The following is a 22507-nucleotide window of genomic DNA, read 5'->3' as shown; positions in this document are numbered from 1 at the left end:
AACTAGCAATTTGGTCTTCATAACAAGACGATTTCAGTATAGGAGTAAAGTGGTTCATCTGCAGTTGTATAGGGCTCCGGTGAGACCACATCTGGAGTAATGTGTACATTTTTGGTCTCCTAAATTGAGGAAGGACATCCTTGTGATTGAAGCAGTGTAGCGTGGATTCGGGAGATTGATCCCTGGGATGGCGGGACTGTCATATGAGTAAAGATTGAATAGACTGGGCTTGTATTCACTGGAGTTTAGAAGGATGAGGGGATATCTTATAGAAACATATAAAAATATAAAAGGAGTGGACAAGCTAGATGCATGAAAAATGTTCCCAATGTTGGGCGAGTCCAGAACCACGGGCAACAGTCGTAGAATAAAGGGGAGGTCATTTAAGACTGAGGTGAGAAAAAACGTTTTCACCCAGAGAGTTACGAATTTATGGAATTCCCTGCCACAGAGGGCAGTGGAGGCCATGTCACTGGATGGATTTAAGAGAGAGTTAGGTAGAGCTCTAGGGGCTAGTGGAATCAATGGATATGGGTAGAAGACAGACGTGGGTTATTGATAGGGGACGATCCGCCATGATCACAATGAATGGCGGTGCTGGCTCGCAGGGCCGAATGGCCTCTTCCTGCACCGATTTTCTACGTTTTTATGTTTCTATGCTAATTTATGTCCATCTTCAGTTTAAACCAGCATCATCAGTTCCTTCCTATCTAAACATTAGTTGCACATCGGAAATTAAATTTGCAGATGATGGGTGTGCTTAGCACCTCAGTCGGCATCTGTGGAGAGACAAATAAGGCTTATCGTCTGAACAAACTCGTTGCATAATGTTGTCCTTATGGGATTGCATGGTGTGAAATATTAATTGATTGTATTTCCTAAACGCCTTTAACGTTTGGCAACATGAGGATTATCCAGCAGTCTGATTGCAGTCTGTTCTTCATCACTAAAGTTGCAGTCTAAACAAAACAAATTAGACAAATCATTTTTTGCCAACAACCATTTATTAAGAAGCATGCTGGTGCATTATTATTCATTAATCAGTGAAAGACGTTTCATTTTCCACGAAGCTGTATGCGTTTAATATAGTATAAGACTCAGGAACAGCAGAAACCACGCAAAGGTTAAAACAATAGTTCGAAGCTGACGAAAGAATCCTTGGAAGAGGTGACAAAAATTAAGATGGTGCAAGCTAGGAGTCTTCATTGTAATTCGTGGGTCGAATGGCGATGTTCTGGCTCATCGCGTCTCTGCAAAAGACAATGTGAGGTCATCAGACTGACTGACAGTGGGAACCACGCTTTATTTGACCCGACCACTCCCAACACATTGATGTCTGGAAGATGGACCCCAAAGAATCCACACCGGGCACAGAAATCCACCCTGCACACGTACAACCTGACAAAATCTCGTGATATCATCTACATAGAGATTTGGTTTAACTTCAGGGTATGAAAACGTGCACGGTTTTTGTTTCTATCAATTGACAGGATGTTTGAAAGCGTTAATAGAAACCGTTTGGAAACATTCGGCGAAGAGAAGGGATTACTTAGGGCAGAGGGTGGTGAATCTATGGATTTCATTGCCACAGGAGGCTGTGGAGGCGAAGTCAATTCGCACCGGAGATGCTGCCAGATCCGCTGAGTTACTCCAGCATTTTTGTATCTATCCAAATCAATTGATATTTTTAAGGCGGATATTTTGATATTCTTGATAAATAAGGAAGACAAGGGTTATGGGGAGAAGCCACAGGAACGGGATCGAGAGGGAAGGTATAGATTAGCAGTGATTGGGGCGGATTAGATATGATGGGCTGAATGGTCTAATTCTGCTCCTATGTTTAATGAACATGATGACAATTAAACCTACCTTAGAGCCTCTTGTGCGCACCTCGGTTGCGATATTCCAGATCACAAGCAGTTGAAAGTACAGCCGGCGCCCCACTTCCCATAAGATGTAACTGGGTAAAGGGCAAGAGATACAGAATCACTGGGAGAAAACGTGACGGTTTACCTTTGAAACATTCACCTGTTATTTGCTTCATAGTCTTGGTGAAATGGAGCGGGGCGAAGCAGCAGAGTCAATGGAGACCAGGTTGGAGAAATAACGGGAGTTGGACTGGGGGGGGGGGGGGGGGGGGGGGGGGGGGGGGGGGGTGGCAACTCGTGATCACCAATTACTACATTGCTGGAGCATGGCTGCAAGGCTGAGAATGAGAGATTACACCGTTAAATGGATTTGGAGAAGACAGATAAATAAGTCATCAGATGGAGCAGTGAATACAGTTAATACAGAGTAGATAGACACAAATTGCTGAAGAAATACAGCGGGAGAGGCAGCATCTCTGGAGAGAGTGAATGCGTGAGGATTTGGGTCGAGATCCTTCTTCAGACTGGGAGTCACTGGAGAGGGAAACTGGGGATGTGGAAGGATACAAAGGACAGTGTAATACCCTGGAAGAAAGAAAATGCAGCTGCAAGGAAGTTTATAATAAAATCCATATGGATAGACAGGAATAATTTTTAAAAAAAAGGATTAATTCAAATGGTGGAAGGGGGATGGGCAATAAATATGGAAACAGATGAGACCAATTAATAAAATTAATTTAAAATGATAATGCTTAATCTCACACCCTCGATATTACTTGGATTAACGCGGTAGGTGTGTGGATGGGGAAATCGTGCTAGAAAAATCGGTTACAGGTTCGTTCATATCGGCGTGGCTTTTATTAACGTTCTTATTTCCTAACGCAAATATCACACAAGAATGCGATAGAAAGCCAGATCTATTTCAATTGTAATAAGATAAAAAACAAAGTGTTCTCACTTTCATTGACTATGTTTCCTGATATTTGGTTTCATTGGATCAAAGACCCAAAGAGAAACAGTATAGACAAAGGCCATTTGGCCCTTCAGTCAACTGCTTTCACACGATTCCCGTGTCAATCCTATTTTTATTTCCCCCACTTTCTCACCAAGTACCACTACCGTGCAACAACGACCCCCCCCCCCCCCCCCTTTCCCCGGCCATGCCCATTCTTCACAGATTCAACCGCTTTCCTGTACACACGGGCAATTTACAACTGGCACATCTTTGGGAGCTGGGAGGAAACTGAAGCACTTAAATGAAACCAACACAATTAAAGGCAAAACATGCAGATCACGCACAGACAGCACCTAATGAATCTATGTGGTAGCGTTGTGAGACTTTGGCTCTACAGGCTGTGCCAATGTGCATTCAGATCAATACTCTCACACATTTAATGCCAGTGAAAGGAAGGCACAACTTTCTCCCAAATAAAGCATTCCCCAATCAAAACGCCAGCAATTAGTACATTGTAACGTTCATTGGAAACAGAACGGTTTACCTTGCAGAGTAATTGGATGTTATCGAATTTGCACAGGAATATTCATGACCTGTTGGAACAAGGTAATAAAAGTCAGTTGCACTGCTTTTCACTTGCAGTTCAATAAGTAGGTATGAATTTCCGATGAAAGGAGTTGATAGGCTTAACAGACAGGTTAATGTTTCTTCAGTGTGATTTGCAGCAAATGGAAGATGTGATCATAACAAGCAGGAGTGCTCGTAACAAATCTGGCTCCAGGTGTAGGCACGGTGGCGCAGCGGTAGCGTTGCTGCGTTACAGCGCCAGAGGCACGGGTTCGATCCTGACTACGGATGCTGTCTGTATGGAATTTGTACCTCCTCCCTGTGACCGCGTGGGTATTCTCCAAGTTCTCCAATTTCGCCGCAATCTGAAGTCGTGCATGTTTGTTGGTTAATTGGCTTCTGTAAATTGTCCCCATGGAACTAGTGTACTGGTGAATACTGGACGTTGTGTACTCAGTGGGCCGAAGAGCCTGCTTCCACGATGTATCCACAAACTAATCAAAAGGGTCCAATTTCACTTGAGAGGAGTATTGCTTGGGATGAAACATTACAGTGATGGTGAGGGGTTGGATAGGGATTTTATAAAATTCCATGCAGAACAGGTGGGGAGAGGGAACCTATTACAGGTGTGCAAAACTGTGAGCAGCATAGACAGGGTATTTTGGGGAACATTTTGCATGACAGATATTAAATTAAATTAAATTTCTTTATTTATATAGCACATTTTTAGTCAACTTGCATTGACCCCAAAGTGCTTCACATAATTACATCCACACACACAGGCAAAGATGGGTGAAGTGTCTTGCCCAAGGACACAACGACAGTATGCACTCCAAGCGGGATTCGAACCAGCTACCTTCCGGTTGCCAGCCGAACACTTAGCCCATTGTTGGGATGAAACATAGATATGTGTAAAAGTGGAGAACATATGGTTAAGTTAAGGAGCAGGATGTTTCAAGGGTATCAAGAAATATTTTTACACCGAGAAGATTGAGGTACCTGGATTGCCACAATGGACGAGGTGCTGGTAAATGGGATTAGTATCGATAGTACTGAATGGTCAACATTAACACAGTGGACCAAATCTGATACCGCCATCTAGGAGTTAACTGTGGCCACATTTATGGATAATATCTGTTACCTTCCCACATTTGATTGTCGGTCATGTGGAGATGGTGGTGGGAAAATGCATGTGCTTGGACTGATGTCACTGCAAACCTAGTTTAAAGCAGTGTAAACATAAGAGGAAGTTCTAGCCGGGAAGCTGGCATACACCAGCACTGGGAAATCTATGTCTGGAGCCCAGCAACCAAGTATTGACAAATGGGCTATAATTGCATCATTTTAATCTTGATAAGTTAATTAAATAACGTGCATGGATTTCAGGGTGTCGGGGGTTTCGGGAGCAGAATGGGGTGAAGAGGGGAAGATAGATCATCCATGATTGAATAATAATAATAATAATAACTTTATTTATAAAGCACTTTAAACAACTACAGTTGCCACAAAGTGCTGTACATGAGAAATCATGAACAAAAAGCTATTACAAACAATTAAAAACCATTAAAAACCGTAAAACGAAGGACTATAAAAAACACACTAAAAATTAAAAGACATTAAAAGCACTAAAAACAGGAGCAATGCCTCAGCCAGTGTCGAAAGCCAAAGAATAAAAATATGTTTTTAGGGAGGATTTAAAGATGGACAGTGAGGGGGCCAGTGAATGGTCTATTTCTGCTTCTATCACTTGTGATTTTATGAACCACCCCACTTCCACTTCCCCTTCTTCTCCCCATTCCCTCCACTACTTACCACTGCCGTTGATTTTCACTACGAAACTGCAGGGTACGTCAGTGCTGGAGATGCACATGTTGACCATTTCACTGGATTTGGTTCCATTATCATTTGAGGCAGTGCAATAATATTGATGGTGCTGGTGTTTGAAGGATTGACAATGTAGATCCAGGGCATTGTTGTCTGAGATCTTTGAATCCCCAGATGGGGTCTTTTCATACCAGATGTAGCTAATGGGAAGCGATCCCCGGACCGACTCACAGGACACTGTCACTGAGCCCACGAGACTGGAAACATTGGCTGGTGACAGAAATGCAAGCACAGGAACAGACACGGGTTCTGTGGGAAAGGAGCAAACAGTCAGACACGGAGTGAACATCTGAAAATCAAACACTCGCCAATATCCATCATCTCTGTATCTTAGCCAGAGCTGCCTGGTTGGAATCTGACCCATCCATCCACATAGAATCACAGTCATACAGCGTAGAAACAGGCCTTTCAGTCAAACCTGCCCGCACTGACCAACACGCCCAATCTGCACTAGTTCCACCTGCCCTTGCTTGGCCCTTAACCCTCTAAACTTATACTATTCATGTACCTGTCCAAATTATTCTTAAATGTTGCGATAGTACCTGCCATAACTACATCTGTCGGCTGTTTGTTTCATATACCTACCAACCTTTGTGCAAAAACGTTACTCCCCAGGTTCTTGTTAAATCATTCCCCCCTCATCTTAAAACTATGTCCTCTGGTTCTCGATTCTCCTACTCTGGGCAAAAGACTGTGCATTTACTCGATCTATTCATGACATGATTTTGTAGCTGCCATAAGATCATCCTTCATCCTACTGCGCTCCAAGAAATAATGTCCTAGTCTGCTCAATTTTCTGTTGCCTATTGTCTATAACCTGTCCCTCGAAGTCAGGCCCTCAAGTCATCGCAACATCCTTGTAAATCTGCTCTGCATCCTATCCGACTTAACAGCATCTTTCTATAAACAAGGTGATTAAAACTTACCACAAATCAGACAAATCATCAGACACATCTTGGATTCTCTTGTACATTTCAGGAATTACAAGCAGGAAAAGGGAGCATCGTTTATGCAACACTGTTAGACATTGAAAACAACAAGGATGCTGCCCATTTGTCTAATCAAAATCAAACTGTGTATGCTGGAGTGCAATTTTGAAGGGAATCGACATTGACACACTCCAGTACAGATGAGGACAATGTCAGCTACTCAGATGCTACATTTCAAAGCGACAGCCAAATTGCCTGTCAAAAGCTCCTTCTCCTCACAATCCATTTACCAGATTTGTACATCTCTGTGGCTCTCCATCCTCCCCTCTGAAAGAACTACCATGTCAGCCACTGGACCAGTACACAGCAGCACCATCTCTATTTGTTTAATATTTCCAGAATCTGCAGTTTTGTAATCTGAAACTATGCCACAATTCTAGAATACCAATATTCAAACACTTCATTAGTGCAACAGTATCACTCTCAACAACTTTTTAATGTCCTTGTATAAAATAGTTGATGGTGATACTGTTGCACTAATGAGGTGTGTGAATGGCTGTACATGCATTAAACATGGAGCCTGTTGCAATTGGAAGGCGCTGTGTAGGGAGTCTTGGTGAGTTGCTGCAGTGCATCGTGCAGATGGTGTAAACTGCTGCTGCTCTGCATCAGCGGGGGAGGTTGAGGATGGGGTGTCTTTCAAGCGCGATTCTGGGTCATGACAGACCAAGCACAAGTGTTCAGCGAAACTGTGGCCTAGGCCAGTGCTTCTTAAACTGGTGAATGGTTCACCCAAGGGTGAATTAGTTAACACTCACCTGCATTGTTCATTTCTGTCACATAACTGCACGTTCCTTCTCCTTTGAAGATTTTCACCTTGAGACTTCCACTGGATTTTGTCCCATGATTATTTGAGGCTGTGCAGTAATATTGACGGTGTTGACCTCCGAGGATTTCACAACTCAGATCCAGTTGATTGCCGGACAAGATCGTTAAAGACCCATCCTCGTTCTTCTCAAACCATGTGTAATTGATGGGAAGGGATCCACGGACAGACTCACACGACACTGACACTGAGCCTCCGAGACGTGAGGCATTTGCTGGTGACAGATATCTGAGCACAGGAGCAGACACGGGTTCTGTGGGAATGGTGCAAACATTCAGTCACCTGTATGAACAGTTCAAAACCAAACACATGCTATATCTCAGCAGCCCTTTATCTCAGCCCGAACCGTCCGGTTGATATCTCACCGGCTCATCTACCTCTCTGTGAGTGTGTGATGCCCAGAAACCGAAGAAGGTTAGAGATATAGAGAAACGAAAGATGCCCATCACAACAGCTCATTCATGCCGACCAAAATGTTTTTCTAGGCCATAGCCATATGTCCACGTTTCTCCTTTATCACTCGCAATGATCCCAAACTACGCAACTGTCCAACATGTATTTAAAATGCTGTTATTCCAACTGCCTCAACAACTTCCTCTGGCAGCAGGTTCCATATAAATATCACCCAATGTGTGGACAATGTTGTCCCTCAAAACAGAATTTGGGATGTTATGTTTCAGTTGTACATATGTTGTTGAGGTCGAACCTGGACGAATTGTGTTCAGCTTCGGCCACTCACCTGTACAAAACATGCCATTACAGTAAATTGCACCTTACTATCCCCCCCCTTTTTAAATCGTTCCCATAACGTCTGTCCTCCACTTTCTCATCCCACACATCGTGGGAAAATGAACATGCATCTCGTGATTGATACATTTCTATAAGTTCCTCGCTCAATCATTTCCACACCAAGGAATGAAGTCTGAGTTTGTCCAATCGCTCCCTGCGTCAATGACATCCTGTCCAGGCAGCGCCGCCCTAAAACCTTTCTGCACGCTGTCCACCTCAACGGCACTTTTCATGGAGCTGAGGGAATAAAGCTGAACACAATTCCCAAAGTGTGGACTCAACATCTACACGTCTGAAGCTTATTATCTCAAATTATGTTCTGAATGTTCTCACTGACGAAGACCAGCGTGACAAAAACCCTATTCAATGCCTTGGAATTTAAAGGCGAAAATTAATTACGATCCCTTTAAATAGACACAAAATGCTGGAGTAACTCTGCGGGGCAGGTAGCTTCTCTCGAGAGAAGGAATGGGTGACGTTTCGGACCGTGACCCTTATTCAGCCCGAGAGTCATGAGAAAGGGAGACAGAAGAGAAATGGAAGGGTAAGGTGTGAAAACAAGAGATCAAAGGTGACAATGTAAAAATAAAATGTAGAATGGATCATTGCTGAAGGGAATGTGACAACGAGGCATACAATCAGTAAAATAAAATCAGGACAGTGAAACTAACTGGCAAACTAGGACGGTGCGGGATGGAGACGGGTAAATGAAGGGTTACTTGAAGTTAGAGAAGTTAATATTCTAACCGCTGGATTGTAAACTGCCCAAGCGAATTATGAGGTGCAGTTCCGCCAATTTGCGTTTGGCCTCACTCTGACAGTGGAGGAGGCCCAGGACAGAAAGGTGAGTTTGGGAATGGGAGGGGGGATTAAAGTGTTTAGCAATCGGGAAGTAGCGTAGGCCGAGGCAGACTGAGCGGAGTTGTTCAGCGAAACGATCGCCGAGCCTGCGCTTGGTCTCCCATCTACTGTATCTGCTTGTTCACACCTGGAACAGCGGATAGAGTAGATGGGGCTAGAGGAGATGCAAGTGAACCTCTGCCTCACCTGAAAAGACGGTTGGAGTCCTTGGACGGAATGGACGGAGGAGGTATAGGGACAGGTGTTGCATCCGCTGCAGTTGTTGGGGAAGGTACCTGGGCACGAGGTGGTTCGGGTGGGAAAAGACGAGTTGACCAGGGAGTTGCTGAGGGAACGATCTCTTCGGAAAGCAGAAAGCGGTGGAGATGGAAAGGTGTAGCGCATTGACGGGTCAGAGGAAGGTTAAGAGAGAGCGAGGCGGGGAGGGGGGGGGGGGGGGGGGGGGGGGGGGGGGGGGGGGGGCGTGATCGCTGAGGTGTTGGCGGGGAATGGGCCGGCCTGCTCCGGGAGGACCGAACCCAATCTGTTGAGTTCTCGGGACTCATGTCATGTTTCTCCGGGTCTACGCTTGGTCACCCATCTAGTGTTGCACTATTGAGGTGCGTGAATGCCGGTATTGTAGAATTGTGTGTAGCGAGCGGATGGGAAAGTGGAACGACATAGAACTAGTGTGACCGGTGATCTCTAGTCGGTGTGGACTCGGTGTGCCAAAGGATTCGTTTCCAGGTTGCATTTATAAACTACAACTAAATATCCCGGTGACATTTTCTGTACCCTCTCCAAACCTTTCACATCTTTTGTTTTATAAAGCGGCGATCAGAACTGTGCACCAGACTCCCACCTAACAAATGGTTTGTGCGGATGCCAAAGTGGAGGCATAGAGTCACTCATTGAGAAACCTACCTTCAGATACTTGGAGATGTACTTTAAATGTTAGTTCGCCAGGTGCAGTAATTCCACATCTGTACCATCCTGTATCTCCAGAGCGAAGATCCTCCACAGTCACAGTAAATATTCCTCGTGCCGGGTTATCTGTGATTGACACTCTTCCGCTCTGTCCATGTTTCCCATTTGTTTCCCCTAAATGTGTACACTGGCGCCTTGTCCCAGGGCACCAGTATTTTGTGTGTGAGCGGTACACTGCTGCATAGTGACAATCGATTGTGATCACTCTTCCCACAACCCCTCTTATTTCGCTCTCCGCCCACAGTGCACCTGAAACTGAAGGTTCATAAATTGAAGAGCAATATTAGCCTTTCACAAGCATATGCATTATAGTATACATCAATGTGTACAGGGGAGTCCGCCCAATCATTTTCTTAACTCTGTTGAATTCCACCTAGATTGCGATGAGAGACAGAAACTGTACACCGTCCCTCACCACCTGCACAGGTCGTTTCAAAGCGCTTCCCAGCCAATGTGGATGTGAATGGTGAAGAATGATGCATTGAACACGGAGCCTGTTGCAATTGGAAGGCGCTGTCTAGGGAGTCTTGGTGAGTTGCTGCAGTGCATCGTGCAGATGGTGCAAACTGCTGCTGCGCTGCATCAGCGGGGGAGGTTGATGATGGAGAGTCTACCAAGTGCTATTCTGGGTCATGACAAACCAAGCACAAGTGTTCAGCGAAACTTTGGGCTAGGTCAGTGCTTCTTAAACTGATGAATGGTTCACCCAAGGGTGAATGAAATTTTGTGATAAAGACTCAAGGGTGAATTACACTGAAATAGTTTAAGACGCACTGGCCTTGGCTGCACTTGGTCTCGCTGATGTAAACCATTCACACTCTCTTCTGGACTGTGAACGCCTCCACACCTACCGGGAGTTTCATTCCAAAATTCTCTTTGACAAATGTAAGCGTTATACCTGATGGAGTGACGGCCAAGTAGAATCCACCTAAATTTTGTGAGATTACTGGAATTCCAGTGACTCTCACAAATTAACAGAGTTAAAATCATGAACATGATCATGAAATTCTTCATCCTTGGTTTTAAATGATGATGGATCCAAACATAATGTATTTGTTGCTTTCTCTGTCTCAAAGTGACTGTGAGATCTTTAACGGCAGCCAGAAAATCATTTTTAAGGCAGAAGGCAGACATTTGATGGAATGCTCTCAACCCGTTGTGATAAGTGCAGGTTTCTATCTCCTTTTGAAGGTCAACACCTCCCAGGTGAAAGCAACAGGCAATAATTTGCCGGTTCCCCAAACAACTCCCACATTTTAAAACATGAGCTCACGGTGGCTGCAATGATGCTGCCTGCAAATACCTAGAAACCCACGAACATCACCACAAGGTGAAAAGCAGCAGCCCCAATAACACGAGAGGAATTGTGAAACAATATTCCTACGAGAAAATAACACTTACCTGCATTGTTCATTTCTGTCACATAACTGCACGTTCCTGCTCCTTTGAAGACTTTCACGTTGACTATTTCACTGGGCTTTGATCCACGATTATTTGAGGCTGTGCAGTAATATTGACGGTGTTGACCTCCGAGGATTTCACAACTCAGATCCAGTTGATTGCCAGACAAGATCGTTGAAACCCAATGCTCGTTCTTCTCACTCCATGTGTAATGAATGGGAAGGGATCCACGGACAGACTCACACGACACTGACACAGAGCCTCCGAGACGTGAGGCATTTGCTGGTGACAGATATCTGAGCACAGGAGCAGACACGGGTTCTGTGGGATTGGAGCAAACATTCAGTCACCTGTATGAACAGTTAAAAACAAAACACATGCTAAATCTCAGCAGCCCTTTATCTCAGCCCGAATCGTTAGGTTGATATCTCACCGGCTCATCTACATCTCTGTGAGTGTGCGAAGCCCACCAACTGAAGAAGGTTAGAGTTATAGAGCAACGAAAGATGCCCATCACAACAGCTCATTCATGCCGACCAACATGTCTTTCTAGGCCATTTCCATATGTCCACGTGTCTCCTTTATCACTCGCAATGATCCCAGTCTACGCAACTGTCCTAAAATGTATTTTAAGTGCTGTTAGTCTGACTGCCTCAACAACTTCCTCTGGCAGCAGGTTCCATATAAATATCACCCAATGTGTAGCGAATGTTGTCCCTCAGAACAGGTTGGGATGTTATGTTTCAGTTGTACATATGTTGTTGAGGTCGAACTTGGGCGAATTGTGTTCAGCTTCGGCCACTCATCTGTACAAAACATGTCATTACAGTAAGTGACACCTTGCTATTCTCCCCTCTTTAAATAGTTCCCATTACGTCCGTCCTCCACTTCCTCATCCCACACATCGTGGGAAAATGAACATGCTTCTCGTGATGGATACATTTCTATAAGTTCCTCGCTCAATCATTTCCACACCAAGGAATGAAGTATGAGTTTGTCCAATCGCTCCCTGCGTTAATCACATCCTGTCCAGGCAGCGTCGCCCTAAAACCTTTCTGCACGCTGTCCACCTCCACCTTTTCTTGGAGCTGAGGGACTAGAGCTGAACACAATTCCCAAAATGTGGACTCAACATCTGCACGACTGAAGCATATTATCTCAAATTATGTTCTGAATGTTCTCACTGTTGAAGACCAGCGTGACAAAAACCCTATTCAATGCCTTGGAATTTAAAGGCGAAAACTAATAACGATCCATTTAAGCTAGACACACAAGGCTGGAGTATCATAGCGGAGCAGGCAGCATCTCTCGAGAGAAGGAACGGGTGAAGAATCGGATCGAGACCCTTCTTCAGCCTGAGAGTCGTGTTGAGGGTGACAGAAGAGTAATGGAAGAGTAAGGAGTGAAAATAAATGCTAAAAGCTGACAATATTAAACGGAAATGCAGAATGGATCATTGTCAGACGAAGGGAAGGTGACAACGAGGCATACAATCAGTAAAATATAACGAAGAGGACAGTGAATCTAAATGGAGAACTAGGGTGGGATTGAGACAGGGGTAAAACAACGGTTACTTGAAGTTTGAGAAGTCAATATGTAAACCGCTGGGTTGTAAGCTGCCCAAGCGAAATATGAGGCGCTGTTCCTCCAATTTACGTTTGGCCTCACTCTGACAGTGGAAGAGGTCCAGGACAGAAAGGTAAGTTTGGGAATGGGAGGGGGAGTTAGTGTTTAGCAAACGGGAATTAGCGTAGGCCGAGGCAGACTGAGCGGAGTTGTTCAAGCGAAACGATCGCAGAGTCTGCGCTTGGTCTCCCATCTTGTTCACACCTGGAACAGCCGGTATAATAGAAGAGTTTAGAGAAGATGCCAGTGAACCTCTGCTTCACCCGAAAAGACTGTTGGAGTCCTTAGACGGAGTGAACAGAGGAGGTATGGGGCCAGGTGTTGCATCAGGGAACGGTCTATTCGGAGAGGAGAAAGCGGTGGAGATGGAAATATGTGGCTAGTTGTGGGATTCCGATGGAAGTGGCGAAAATGTTGGAGGATTATATGCTGTGTGCGACGGCTGATGGGGCGAAAGATGAATTATTCTCCTTACCACCAGGGAAATGACCGGGTGGAGAGGCTGGCTGGTAGCCGAGCTATGAGTGGACAGTAGCTGCTGGGGGTGGGGGCGCATTGACGGGGCAGAGGGAGAGAGAGAGTGCGATGTGGGGAGGAAGTGACTGATCTCTGAGGTGGGGGCGGGAGCGGGCTGCTCTGCTCCGGGAGCACTGTACGCAGTCTGTTGAGTTCTGGGGACACATTCCCTGTTTATGATTCTCCGGGTGTTCAGTCCATGAGCAACACTTGTTTCTCACTGATCTGTATCTGTCGGATCATTAGTTTGAGTGGGAATGCAAACCTCTGACAGAGTGGCAATTTATTTTACAGTTCAGAGGCAGGGAAATGTGCTGAGCATCCCACTTGAAGTGACACTTCCCGGAGAAAACATGGATCGGGCATTTCAGTGGAGACTTCAAGTCAATCGCTGCGAAACGTACCGTCAGATACTTGGAGATGTACGTTAAAGAATGGATCCGTGCCATCTTGATCAATTCCACATTTGTACCATCCTGATTCTCCAGACTGAAGATCCTCCACAGTCACAGTAAATATTCCTCGTGACGGGTTATCAGTGATTGACATTCTTCCACTCCATCCGTGTTGTCCATTTGTATCCACTAAAACTTTACAGTGGATAGTCCACCCATTGCACCAGTATTTTGTGTCTGAGCGGTAATATTCTTCATAGTGACAATCGATTGTGATCGCTCTTCCCACAACTCCTCTTACATACCTCTCTCCCCACATAGCCCCTGAAACTGAGGGGAGAAAGTTTCAGATGGAGAGCAAATGAACTGTTTAATGGAAATAGATACATTTTGAAGATTACACGAAAGAAAACTTAAATGGTTCCATGATGTGTCATATTGCTTCACGGCCAATGTCTCTGGTCTGAAGTGCAGGCAGTGCAGTTATTGTACCAGATGTGTCAGTGTTCTGTCCCCGGATCAGTACAATTAGGGTTCACTTCCCACTCCAGATCCCTGAGCAGAAACTGGGCTGGGATCGCAGTGCGGTACTGAGAGAGCGCGGCAGTGTTGCAGGAGCTGCCTTTCAACAATCCCAGGCGGTGCCCGGCATCTCTCCCCACAGAAAGACCCCGCTTTGCTATTTCATTGGCGGTGCCGCCGGCTGCGCTGCCAACATTCATCTCTCAACCGACACTGGGCCGGACCCGTGTTTAGACATTCACCGCCTTTACAACGCCCTGACTGAGGACAGAGGACGGACGAGTTACAATAAAGCGGGTCCCTTACTGGAGAGCGTTACTAGCGTGAAAACGCACACCGCCAGATTCAGGGACAGTTTCATCCCAGCTGTTATCAGGCATCTCAATCATCCTAGCACAAACAGAGAGCAGTGCTGAACTCCCATCTACCTCTCTGATGATCCTCGGACTACCCTTGATCGGACTTTGCTGACTTTACCTTACACTAAACGTTATTTCCTTTTCATGTATCTATGCACTGTAAGAGGATCGATAACAGTCATGGATTGTCTTTCTGCTGGCTGAGTTAGCTCGCAACAAAAACACTCTACCTCGGTACACGTGACAATAAACTAAACTGAATTTGGAACCCGCTGGTCATCTGGGACAGGTTCTACTCCCAATGACCCCGGCTCTCCTTGGACCTTTCAGCACGACTGTGCCGCGGACGGGAGAGAGGATGGAGAGAGATTTGGGAGTGGGTGGATAGAGCGAGGATCGTGGTTCAGTTTTAGACTCCGGGGAATTGTTGGGTTTACGACAGAGTTGAGTTGGACAAATGCAGGGAATATTTGAACTGACACAGTGAGTCCACAATCGTGACTTCCATCTCAGTTTTAAACACATTTTGTTAGTGTAGAATTAACTTCCTGGTGATGTTGGAACCTCTGTTCTTTGGTCCAGGTGTCTTGGAGTATCTGCTCCAAATTTATTCGCTATTTTATGCCTTTCATCAATACTCGAACAAAGTCTATATATTACATAGAAAGTAGGAAACATAGAAAGTAGGTGCGAGAGTAGACCACCAGGTCCGTCGAGCCCGCACCGCCATTCGCTCATGGCTGAACACTAAACAGACACACTTACCCACAAACAGTAGACACAAGACACAGAACACAAGACACTACCCTCCCCTTTATACCGCTATCACCCCTCTCCACCCCAAGAACCTCGCGATCTCCTGGGGGAGGCAAAAAACCGGATAAAAACCCAGGTCCAATTCGGGAAAAAAATCCGGGAAATTCCTCTCCGACCCCAATCCAGGCGATCGACACTTGTCCAGGAGATCACTCAGGTCTTACTATACTAACCATACCTAGGTCCATATCCCTGCCCTCTCCCCGTAGCCCCTTATCCCCTTGGCAGCTAAAAAACCATCTATTTTAGTCTTAAATATATTTAAAGTTTCTGCTTCCACTGCTCCCTGGGGCAGTGAATTCCATAAATTAACCACCCTCTGGGTGAAGAAGTTCTTCCTCATCTCAGTTTTAAAAGAGCCCCCCCTTATTCTGCAACTATGTCCCCTAGTTCTAGTTTCCCCGATCATTGGGAACATCCTCGGTGCATCCACCCGATCAAGGCCCCTCACGATCTTATATGTTTCAATGAGATCGCCTCTCATTCTTCTAAACTCCAAAGAGTAGAGTTCCAGCCTACTTAACCTTTCCTCATATGTCAATCCCCTCATTGCAGGAATTAATCTTGTAAACCTTCGCTGCACTGCCTCCAGGGCTAGTACATCCTTTCTTAAGTATGGACCCCAGAACTGTACACAGTATTCCAAATGTGGTCTCACTAATACTGTGTACAGCTGCAGCAAGACCTCCGTGTTTTTATACTCAATCCCCCTAGCAATAAAGGCCAAAACTCCATTGGTCTTCCTGATTGCTTGCTGCACCTGCATACTAACTTTTAGTGATTCATGTACTAATACAAATACTATATTCAAATGTGTAATTTGTAATACTATATTCAAATGTGAATTCAAATCCATCACCACAATGCACTGACTTCCATCTGCCCCATTACACGTCTACACACACACCAACCATCTCTGCTGTGGAAAGGGTGCACGGGACCCCAACTAACATTGATCATTGGAATATCAAGATCTGGCTTTCACTCACCGGGTAGCGCGGAGATGAGAAGAATGGAAATCCACATTGTTTTATCCATAGGAAGAAGGCCAGCACTTTTCTGCCTGTCGCTCAGCTCTGAGCTCTCAGATACAACCGCATCTTTCAAATAGCAATGAGGAAGAAGGGAACAGGAAGTCAGATCGTGAACCACAGCGAGCCAGTAGCAGCTCGACACGTTCAGTGTGAAAGGCTCAGGGTTATACTTAGCAAATAGTTGGGTCAGATGATCACAGAGTCATACAGCGGGAAACAGGCCCTTCTCCCCAACGCGTTAAACCAATATGCTCATCTAAGTTGGTAAAATTTGATCCATATCTCCCCAAACCTTCCCTATCCATGGACCTGTCCAAGTGCCCGATACACGTTGGTATTGCAGCTGCTTCAGCCACTTCGTCAAGTATGATGTATCCATAAGGATGGAGCGGCGGTTATCTCTGTACTCAGAGTCTGTGAACGCTGAATAGTGATAGGAGCAACTCTGCGGGCCAGGCAGCACCCCTGGAGAAAATAGATAGGTGACGTTTCGGGTCGGGACCCTTCATGTAAACAATGATACGCTGGTTAAAATACGACATTTAGAAGAGTAGATACTTCTAAGATGTGTACACTTCCGGATCATTCCCTCTTGATGATTTTGTAAGTGGATCGGCAGATCAAAAATATAATCATTGGAACTTTTGTTTTGGCATATTGCTGGTGACAAGGGGCAAAACAGGAAACTGGCGTTAGGAAGTAGGGGCTTTTGACCCGAAATCAGCTGAGGTTAATTGTAGTTTGAGCCTCTTCTCTCTACATCAACTATTTAATTCCAACTTTGAAACACTATTGTCATGATATTCATGTTTTGTAAATGACAATTAATGGTGTTGTGGACTGTGAAGGAGTTTGTCTAGATTTACCACAGGATGGAGATCAGCTGGGAAAGCGGGATGTGGAATGTAACTGACATGTGTAATGTAACTCAAACAAGGGTGAAGTGATACACTTAGTGAAGTTAAAGCAAGGTAGAATATGCACGGTGAATTGAATTGTTAACTTGTATTCTTTGCAACGCAGAGCTAATAAATTATCAGTTATGTTCATGTGCATTCTATTGGCTGATTGTGTACATCCGCTTGCAACGATTTCATTCTGTAGGCAACTAGTTGCATTATAATATATCCTAAAATCTGCTGCGGGCTATCGTTCTGGGTGTGTTGTTTTACAGGGGAACAGTGCAGTTTATTCGGGTTGTGTACATCAATGGCAATGTTGTGCATCACGTGGTATCGGTGTAACACACCGATGTGTCCGCAACTGATGTTAGCTGAGCGTTAGCGACCATCAGTAAAGGATCTTTTGTTGGGATCTATTTCCGGTTTACTTGCCCAACTAAAAACACTGCAGAGGAACCGACGATGCAGCAAAACAATTACATTATGTCTTCATTCCCCATTGACCCATGACTTCTGCAAACACTGCTCAGCAAACAGTGTTACAGCGAGCTGCTCGCAAGATGCGGTTCAGAGATACTGTTTCAGCAGCGCGAAAAAGTGTCAGCACTGCAGAACAATTCAGTGTAAAGAAATAAATGACTGTTTGAACAAATTTGTCCTGCTGTTAGATTAAAATACATTCCAAGTCAGCACCCATCGCTAAAAACAACAGTGGCATCGATCCGAAATGGCACCCGTTCTTTCCCTCCAGTGATGCTGCCTGTTCCGCTGATTTGATCCAGTATTTTGGGTCCATCTGTGGCATCTCTGACCGATTATCTCTCACTATCTGTGAGGTACTTTGGGATGTCTTGCAGTGGGGAAAATCTCCAATTCAAGATCATTCCTCCGATTAGACCATTAACAAGCTCCACTTGAACCGGCCAGGCAGCATCAGTGTGACCACAGAATCTGCAAGTAACTCTGGCTATTGAGCACCCCTCTGATATCCCTGACCTGGGGGTTTGTGAGTTCAAAGCAGCCTCTGGTCTCATCTCCTCGCCCCCACCACCCCCCCTCCCCCACCCCGCTTAATATTTGGAGAATGTTTATCTTTGTCAGTGGGACATTTTACCCAAAGCAATCCTTGAATCGTTCCGAACTTTATGGCGGTTACTTCATATTTGCATGTCACCATTTCTTATTTCCAAACAACATCCTTCACAGTTCCTTCATGGGCGGGGTTACAGTCACAAGTCAGACTGAGGAAAGCAACACAATGTATTTGCAGTTTCACACCCCGCCCTTTGCAAGCTGCAACTTAACCATTTTGTCTGCACAAGAATAGACTTTCCACTAGTTTAGTTTAGTTTAGTTTAGAGATACTGCGCGGAATCAGGCCCTTCAGCCCATCGAGTCTACACTGACCAGCGATCGCCGCACATTAACACTACCCTAGCAAGCAAGCAAGCATGTTTATTCATATAGCACATTTCAGCAACAAGACAATTCAAAGTGCATTACACAAAGCATTAAAAAGTAATCTGAAGCAATTAAAATGTAATTAAAGGGCATAGAAAATAAAAACAAGCTAAAATAGAATAAGGCAGAAAATACAAGAATAAAAATTGCAGTGCAGTGTTAGAAATTAATAATTATTTAATTTAATTAAAATTGAAAATAATTAAAAGCAACGTCAAATAGCAAAGGCTTCATACCCGATTTAAAAGGTTGAGAGTTGGAGCGGACCTGCATTTTTCAGGAAGTTTGCTACATATACGTGCTGCATAAAAACTAAACGCTGCTTCTCCATGTTTAGCTCTGACTCTGGGCACAGAAAGCAGACCTGTCCCAGACGGCCTCAGAGGTCTGGATGGTTCATAATGTAGCAGAAGATCAGAAATGTATTTTGGCCCTAGACCATTCAGTGCTTTATAAACCAACAGTAATATTTTGAAAACAATTCTTTGACAGAATGGAAGCCGGTATAAACAGCTCAAAATTGGAGTGTTGAGATCTACTTTCTTGGTCTTAGAGAGCAGCAGCGTTCTGAATCAACTGCAGCTGTCTAATCGATTTTTTTAGTGAGACCTGTGAGGATAGTATTACAGTAGTCAAGTCTACTGAAGATAAATGCATGGACACGTTTTTCCAAATCCTGCTGAAACATAAGTCCTTAAACCTTGATATATTCTTAAGGTGATAGTAGTCTGACATAGTAATTGTCCTAAAGTGGCTGTTGAAATTCAGGCCTGAGTCCACGATTACACCAAGAATTCTGACTTTGTCCGTGGTTTTTAACATTGCCGATTAAAGTTGAGCATTGAGTTTCAATCGTTCCCTTTTGGCTCCAAAAACAACTACCACAGTTTTGTCTTTGTTTAATATAAAAATGTTTTGGCACATCCAGTCGTTGATTTGTTCGATGCACTTACTCGGTATTCGGATTGGTCCATAGTCCCCTGGTGATATGATGTACATTTGTGTGTCGTCTGCATAATTATGTTAATTTATTTTGTTGTTTTCCATAATCTGAGACAGTGGGAGCACGTACATGTTAAACAGAAGAGGCTCCAGAATGGGGAACTCCGCATGTCATATTTGTCTGCTCTGAGGTGTAATTACCTGTTGATAAAAATTAGTCCCTGTTGTTTAAGTAGGATTCAAACCAGTTTAGTACTGTGCCAGAAAGTCCAACCCAGTTTTAAAATCGGTCTAGTAATATCGTGTACAAAAAATATAGTAATCTAGTAATATGGTGTGGTCGACCGTGTCAAATGCAGCACTAAGACCCAGTAATACTAAGAACTAAGGGAATTTCTTCAAAGTAGGCATACCGTTGTATGCTGTACAAGATGCTGGAGTAACTCAGGGGTATAAGCAACATCTCTGGATGAAAGGAACGGGTGACGTTTCGGGTCGAGACCTTTCTTCAGACTGATGGCAGGGGAGAGGGAAATACTTGGATAAGGAATTGTAAGGTGTGAACACCGGCAAAGGATATGCAGATCCAATTGAAAATGTAGAAATGGACACTGTCAGACTAATCGGAGAAGTGGGGAGGGTGGGGTGGGGGGGGGGGGGGGGGCAGTTTCACACTGCTGGGGTGTAAGCTGCCCGAACGAAATATGAGGTGCTCTTCCTCCAATTTGCGCTCGGACTCAATCTGACAATGGAGGATGGCCAGGACAGAAATGTCAGTGTGGGAATGGGAGGGGTAGTTAAAGTATTTAGCGACCGAGGTATCAGGTAGGTCACCGAGAAGCGAGAACAAGCGCAGGCTCGGTGATCGTTTCGCTGAACACTGCCGCTCAACCCGCCTAAATCTACCTGATCTATCCACAGATGCCGCCTGTCACGCTGTGTTACCCTAGCAATTTGGTCTTCATAACAAGACGATTTCAGTATAGGAGTAAAGAGGTTCTTCTGCAGTTGTATAGGGCTCCGGTGAGACCACATCTGGAGTATTGTGTACATTTTTGGTCTCCTAAATTGAGGAAGGACATCCTTGTGATTGAAGCAGTGCAGCCTGGATTCGGGAGATTGATCCCTGGGATGGCGGGACTGTCATATGAGGAAAGATTGAATAGACTAGGCTTGTATTCACTGGAGTTTAGAAGGATGAGGGGATATCTTATAGAAACATATAAAAATATAAAAAGACTGGACAAGCTAGATGCATGAAAAATGTTCCCAATGTGTGGGTGAGTCCAGAACCAGGGGCAACAGTCGTAGAATAAAGGGGAGGTCATTTAAGACTGAGGTGAGAAAAAACTTTTTCACCCAGAGAGTTACGAATTTATGGAATTCCCTGCCACAGAGGGCAGTGGAGGCTATGTCACTGGATGGATTTAAGAGAGAGTTAGATAGAGCTCTAGGGGCTAGGCAGAATCAATGGATATGGGTAGAAGACAGACGTGGGTTATTGATAGGGGACGATCCGCCATGATCACAATGAATGGCGGTGCTGGCTCGAAGGGCTGAATGGCCTCTTCCTGCACCTATTTTCTACGTTTTTATGTTTCTATGCTAATTTATGTCCATCTTCAGTTTAAACCAGCATCATCAGTTCCTTCCTATCTAAACATTAGTTGCACATCGGAAATTAAATTCGCAGATGTTCGGTGTGCTTAGCACCTCAGTCAGCATCTGTGGAGAAACAAATAAGGCTTATCGGCTGAACACACTCGTTGCATAGTTTTGTCCTTATGGGATAGCATGGTGTGTAATATTAATTGATTGTATTTCCTAAACGCCTTTAACGTTTGGCAACAGGAGGATTATCCAGCTGTCAGATTGCAGTCTGTTCTTCATCACTAAAGTTGCAGTCTCAACAAAACAAATTAGACAAACAATTTTTTGCCAACAACCATTTATTAAGAAGCAGTCTGGTGCATTATTATTCATTAATCAGTGAAAAAAGTATTATTTTCCACGAAGCTGTATGCGTTTAATATAGTATAAGACTCAGGAACAGCAGAAACCACGCTAAGGTTAAAATAATAGTTCGAAGCTGACGAAAGAAACCTTGGAAGAGGTGACACAAATTAAGCTGATGCAAGCTAGGAGTCTTCATTGTAATTCGTGGGCCGAATGGCGAGGTTCTGGCTCATCGCGTCTCTGCAAAAGACAATGTGAGGTCATCAGACTGACTGACAGCGGGAACCACGCTTTATTTGACCCGACCACTCCCAACACATTGATGTCTGGAAGATGGACCCCAAAGAATCCACACCGGGCACAGAAATCCACCCTGCACACGTACAACCTGACAAAACCTCGTGATATCATCTACATTGAGATTTGGTTTAACTTCAGGATATGAAAACGTGCACGGTTTTGGTTTCTATCAATTGACAGGATGTTTGAACGCATTAATGGAAACCGTTTGGAAACATTCGGCGAAGAGAAGGGATTGCTTAGGGCAGAGGGTAGTGAATCTATGGATTTCATTGCCACAGGAGGCTGTGGAGGCCAAGTCAATTCACACCTGAGATGCTGCCTGTTCCGCTGAGTTACTCCAGCATTTTTGTATCTATCCAAATCAATTGATATTTTTAAGGCGGATATTTTGATATTCTTGATAATTAAGGATGACGAGGGTTATGGGGAGAAGCCACAGGAACGGGATCGAGAGGGAAGGTATACATTAGCAGTGATTGGGGCGGATTAGATATGATGAGCTGAATGGCCTAATTCTGCTCCTATAATTAATGAACATGATGGCAATAAAACCTACCTTAGAGCCTCTT

General features: G+C 44.6%; 1 protein-coding gene across 1 annotated transcript in view; it reads right to left on the bottom strand.

The window, feature by feature from the left end:
* The window catches only part of LOC116987004, a 248236-nt gene that overhangs the window by 59591 nt on the left and 166138 nt on the right, over nucleotides 1-22507 (bottom strand). Inside the window, exons 4-8 of the mRNA XM_033042886.1 lie at nucleotides 13653-13973; nucleotides 11107-11427; nucleotides 9643-9960; nucleotides 7022-7342; nucleotides 5203-5523 (exon numbers count right to left, since the gene is read on the bottom strand). Of these exons, the coding sequence (XP_032898777.1) occupies nucleotides 5203-5523; nucleotides 7022-7342; nucleotides 9643-9960; nucleotides 11107-11427; nucleotides 13653-13973 (1602 nt within the window). The remainder of the gene's footprint in view (nucleotides 1-5202; nucleotides 5524-7021; nucleotides 7343-9642; nucleotides 9961-11106; nucleotides 11428-13652; nucleotides 13974-22507) is intronic.

This window comes from Amblyraja radiata, chromosome 24 (genome assembly GCF_010909765.2).
Source record: "Amblyraja radiata isolate CabotCenter1 chromosome 24, sAmbRad1.1.pri, whole genome shotgun sequence".
Lineage (NCBI taxonomy): Eukaryota > Metazoa > Chordata > Chondrichthyes > Rajiformes > Rajidae > Amblyraja > Amblyraja radiata.
Note: the sequence above shows the minus strand (reverse complement) of the source record. Positions and strands in the feature narration are given on the sequence as shown.